The sequence below is a fragment of the Danio aesculapii genome, chromosome 12 (assembly GCF_903798145.1).
Source record: "Danio aesculapii chromosome 12, fDanAes4.1, whole genome shotgun sequence".
Lineage (NCBI taxonomy): Eukaryota > Metazoa > Chordata > Actinopteri > Cypriniformes > Danionidae > Danio > Danio aesculapii.
The window spans coordinates 24,225,444-24,231,042 of NC_079446.1; the positions used below are offsets into that span (position 1 = coordinate 24,225,444).

Here is a 5,599-nt window from a genome sequence, read left to right on the forward strand (position 1 = left end):
ATGGGTGATTTACTTAAAAAAAACCTTGGCAACTCTGTCATGAGGAAAAACACAAAGCTCTACTTTGCTTTGAATAAAACGTTAACTGTATGCCCATGATAACAGTGAACTGCATTCAGGAACATGTGTCATTCCAGAGATGGCTTATAGATCAAATACACACCATACACACCTTATGTTTGAGGAAAATTCATTCATTTTCATTCGGCTTAGTCCCTTTATTCATCAGGGGTCGCCACAGTGGAACAAACCGCCAACGTATCCAGCATATGCAACCCAGTACTGAGAAACACCCATACACATCATTCACATACATACGGCCAATTTGGTTCATTCAATTCACCTATAGCGCAAATGTTTGGTCTGTGGGGAAAACCGGAGCACTCAGAGGAATCCCACGCGAACACAGGGAGAACATGCAAAATTCACACACAACTGACCCAGCCGGGAGTTACTTTTACTTGCTGTGAGGCGACAGTGTTAACCCCTGAGCCACCATGTCACCCCTGTTTGAGTAAGTGATAAGTGTAAGACATGAAAATGTAGAAACAATGAAAGTGTGAGACATCTAGCTCAGTGGTTTCAAATCTTTTAGATGTCACATTCCTACCAAATATGATCATATTTGAGTGAGGTACCAATCCGGTAAAAGGCATCTAAATAGCTTCTAATTCATACATTCATTTTCCTTCACCACAGTGGAATGAATTGCCAACATATGTTTTACACAGCTGATGCCCTTGCGGCTGCAACCCAGTACTGGTAAACACCCATACACACTCATTCTACACACATACATTCATTTTCTTTTCAGCTTAGTCCCTTTAATAATCTGGGCTCGCTACAGCGGAATGAACTGCCGACTTGTCCAGCATATGTTTTACAAGGCGGATGCCCTTCCAGCTGCAACCTATCACTGGGAAACATCCTACGCATTCATTCACACACAGACACTATGGACACTATTGTCATACAGACACTATGAGAATTTAGGTCTCCCAATTCCCCTATACCACATTTTTGGATTTGTAGGGGAAACTGGAGCACCCGGAGGAAATCCACGTGACCTGTGAGAACATGCAAACTCCACAAAGAAATATCAACTGACCCAGCTGGGACTCGAACAAGTGACTTTCTTGCTGAAAGGTGACAGTACTAACCATGTCACCCCATAGTTTCTAATACAGTGTTTCCCAACCCTTTTCCTGGAGGCACACCAACAGTACATATTTTGGATGTCTCCCTTACCTGACTAATTATCTTCAGGTTTTGGAGTCTCTTCTTATGTTCTAATTAGGTAATTCAGGTGTGTTTGATTAGGGAGACATTGAAAATGTGTACTGTTGGTGTGCCTTCAGGAACAGGGTTGGGAAACACTGTTCTAATATAAGGAAGCAGTTTCAACTGTGATTTTTTTTGTTCCTACTGTTATATTGTTACATTCTTTCTGGTCATTAGTATTTTTTACAGTAACTGGATTACTTGAAAACATTTAAACTAAAATTTATTTATTTACTTATTCACATTATTATAATTACATTTAATGCAATTAATGGGTATTTGTCTTATGCTATTTCTATTTATTTTAAGCCAATTTTATATATATTCATTTGAATCTTATTTTATAATTATTGGATTACTGTATGTTAAGATGTATGTGTTTATTTCTGTCATGTGTGTTTATCTTAATGAAATGTATCAAATAAAAATACTATATAAACACATTTAACTTTATATATATATATATATATATATATATATATATATATATATATATATATATATATATATATATATATATATATATATATATATATATATATATATATATATATATATATATATATATAAATTATATGTCTTTTGTCCTTATATTTCCACGAATCCCCTAGCTCACTAGAAAAGCTTTAAGGTCAATGTAATCTATGAATGTAACCTGTGAAATCCTGTGAAAATGTTTAACAACGCCTCAGAATTTTAGTAGGCGTTGGATATTTTTTTATTTTTGAAAGGGTACTTTTATCTAACAAATGTTAACTTCCGGCGTTGCTAGGCTCCCCCCGGAATTAGCCGTTTGTTTACACGTGTCTCTTATGGTTTCAGGAGCGTCAATGAAGCTGTCGTGAGGAAAACGCGTTTGTTTTATAAAATCTATTTCGCTCCATCAATAAATTAAATTCTATTTATTTATAACGTGCACGTAAGTTACTAATAAGTTAACTCGAATCTTGAAGCTAACGGTAGTCTCGCCACCACGTTTGGAGAGTCACTTTGAGGTCAAGATGAACTGTATTTTGTTTATTGTTAGTTGACTAATCAAAGCCCGACTCGAACACTATCACAATGTGAATTGTTGTCGATTTATGCTTGTATTGATGCAGGTCAAGAAGTCAGATTATTTACTTCAAAATGCCCCTCTTTGGCAATATTTTCAGTCCCAAGAAAACACCACCTCGAAAGTCTGCATCGCTTTCCAATCTACATACAGTGAGTACACGTTTCTGTTAATTAAATCAAATATCCCTCTGGAAAATTGACTATCAACTAAGGTTGTTGTAGGTAAACCATAGTACAGTGCTTACAATAATTGAGTACATCACATTTTGAAAATGAATATTTTTATCCATTTCTCAGTGAATATGAGTAATTTATATTGGGGCATTTGAACAAAATAAATTGATTAAACAGATAAATTTATTCAAATAACATTTTAGTCACAGAACATCTTAAAAAAATGAAAGATAATACATTAAATTCATGTAAAAAATACAAACTACATTTCAACAAAATATATTTGTATAAATAAAAATTTGTAAATGTAAATATAAATTTGTATTATTTATGAATAGTTTCCCTAACATATACATTTAGGCTACTAATGTTTGAACATCCTATAGAAAATATTAATTTAAATGAGAGATTTGTGGGGGGGTGTGCTCATAAATGCTGAGTACTGTAACCACAAACTCACCTAACAATAGCCTTACTACAGTATCCATAATATAACAGTGGTATTTGTTGTTAAAAACTTTTTAACTAAAATTTTATCCGTTGTATGTTCTTTTGAAAGCTGGATCGGTCGACCCGGGAGATTGAATTGGGTCTGGAATATGGATCTCCTGTGATGAACATTGGTGGTCAGAGCCTCAAATTCGAAGACGGCCAGTGGATTTCAGGTATGGCCTTGCATGCTACAACAGTAAACCCAATACATATAATGACAATTAGCCGTAATAAATAAATGTGTTAACACCATAGAGTCAGCTGGAAATGTGTCAGGAAAAGAAATGCAGCGAGTGAAGAAGAGGAATCTACAGTTAGAGGAGGAGAATAATCTTCTCAGGCTGAAGATTGAAGTTCTTTTTGATATGGTTAGTGGTAAAGGAATCTCATTTCAAAAGCTGCCACATCTTGAAAACAACAATATTCTTTATAATTATGTGGTGACAAATTTGATGGATTTTTCATCATCTTTTCCAGCTTTCAGAATCGACAGCAGAAACACATCTAGTACAGAAGGAGCTTGAAGACATGAAAAGCAGTTATAGGAGAAAGAAATAAAGGGAGGACACTTTTTATATCACTTTGTATGTTTAGCTTTTTTACATTTCATTTGCTATTTTATTGGCAATTATGTAAGGAGATGATGAAGAAAAGTTTTTTCAAGGATATACACTACCAGTCAAAAGTTTGGGGTCAGTTTTTTTTAAAAGAAAATGATTCTGTTCATCAAGACTGCATTTATAAAATGTAAAAAAAATTTAATTGTTAAATATTATTAAAATATTAAATAACTGCTTATTGTATGTAGTTTTAAATGAAATTCTTACTTCAGTGATTATTGCTTTTATTACTATTACCATTAAAACTAATAATAATAACAACTGTAATATTAATAATTAATATTAGAGTGATTTCTGAAGGATCATGTGACTCTGAAGACTGGAGTAATGAAGCTGAAAAATCATCATTAAAATGACTGGAATAAATGATTACATTAAATTATAAAGCACTTTTGAACATTTTTGTTATTTTATAGTGCATAAACATTTCACAATTTTACAATTAGAACTGTATTTTTGATTTAAAAAATGCAGCCTTGGTGAGCAGGAGAAGCTTATTTCAAAACATTTAAAAATCCTACTTATGTTAGTATATATATAATTTGTTTAGATTTTTATATTACCTTAAAATGTGCTCCAATTAAAAAAGATTTTTTTTATTTATTTTTTTTTTTACATTCATGCCAAAAATCATAAACACAATAGTGCAACATTCATTTATATACAAGACAATCTTGTCCAGCATATTTACAACTAGAATCATCATTGTGCAAATTCAAATACTTTTTTTAAGCATACCAGTGCTGCCCAAAAATACAAATTACATTTAATTGAAATCTTTTTACTTTGTAGCTATATTCATCAAGCCATTAACTATTATAAAAAAGAAACATTTCATTAATTAAAATATAACAATATGTATAGTCACTTCTGTTCTTCAATATATATTTAATAAATACAGGTCTGCATAAGTATGCTTGTGTACATAACTTAATGATTATTCAGTTAATAGTTATGTAACATTGTTTTTATCCATATTGTAATGCTTTGTTCTCGCAAATGTTATTTAAAATATTAAAACAATTTGCTTTCATTTATATGCTTTCTATGTGCATAAAATTACTTTAGCGAATTTAATTTGATGACACTTAAATGTCTTTGACTCATGAATAATAAAAACTAGGTTCATATAAAGGCATGTTTATGCAGTTTTTTTTATTTAAAATTTGTGTTGTGTTTTAAGTGAATCACCCCAAAACTAAATCTTTCCTAAAACAGGCTGCTGATTTTAATCAAAAGATTTCAGATCACATAAAAAGCAGAAAATTCTCACTCTTTGTATGTTCGAATACAATAACCAGTAACCTTGCATGTGTAGTTCTGATTGTGTATTCAAATCACAGCAAACAAATGCACTCTTTCTTCTATTTCACAAGATTATTTAAAAGCTGTAAAGGTTTAAACATGTACATGCTGATTTAAGAGGATTTTCATATGGAGTGTGAAGCACGTACTACATGCCTAATGTTATGTAACACTGCTCATGTTTTTTCTTTCTTCATTTTAAAACAATTAAAAGAATATCTGAATAAATGTTGTACTGAATTTATACTCTAGTGTCATTTACAAAATAAAACACAATTGTTTTCTACACACACACTTACACAAGGACTTATTTAACCTCATTTAATTTTCACTAAAGCACAAAGCTACTTAAATCTTTGTAATGACTCTGTGTTGTTTTTAGATTGAAAATACACTGTGCAAATGACTGTATTAATGTTAGAAAAACAGCCAAACAAGAGTTCAAATTAAACAAATAATTCCACTGTCCGGGAATTTTACCTCATTTCCTGTGAGTAAGAGCCTTTGTGAGCATTACAGATTATTAGTAGGAAGTTTGGGAAAAAGAAGGCGGTGCACCAGAAGGTTTATTTAGCAGATTATTCTTAAAAGTAATTTATTTGTATTGTAGAGTGTGGCTTGCTTGATGACACAAGATTTGTTTATCTATAATAAATCCATGATGTTTATTA

At 31.8% G+C, this 5,599-nt stretch overlaps 1 protein-coding gene across 2 annotated transcripts in view; it reads left to right on the plus strand.

The window, feature by feature from the left end:
- The window catches only part of cby1 (chibby homolog 1 (Drosophila)), a 142,835-nt gene extending 137,663 nt beyond the window's left edge, over positions 1-5,172 (plus strand). Inside the window, exons 1-5 of one of the 2 annotated variants that reach the window (XM_056469543.1) lie at positions 2,067-2,276; positions 2,382-2,487; positions 3,071-3,176; positions 3,259-3,371; positions 3,481-5,172. In XM_056469543.1, coding sequence (XP_056325518.1) covers positions 2,410-2,487; positions 3,071-3,176; positions 3,259-3,371; positions 3,481-3,561 — 378 coding nt within the window. In that variant the 5' untranslated portion in view covers positions 2,067-2,276; positions 2,382-2,409 and the 3' untranslated portion in view covers positions 3,562-5,172. Of the gene's footprint in view, positions 1-2,066; positions 2,277-2,381; positions 2,488-3,070; positions 3,177-3,258; positions 3,372-3,480 lie in introns of those variants that run through there. The other variant, XM_056469542.1, reaches the window with a different exon arrangement.
- The last annotated feature ends 427 nt before the right edge of the window (positions 5,173-5,599 follow it).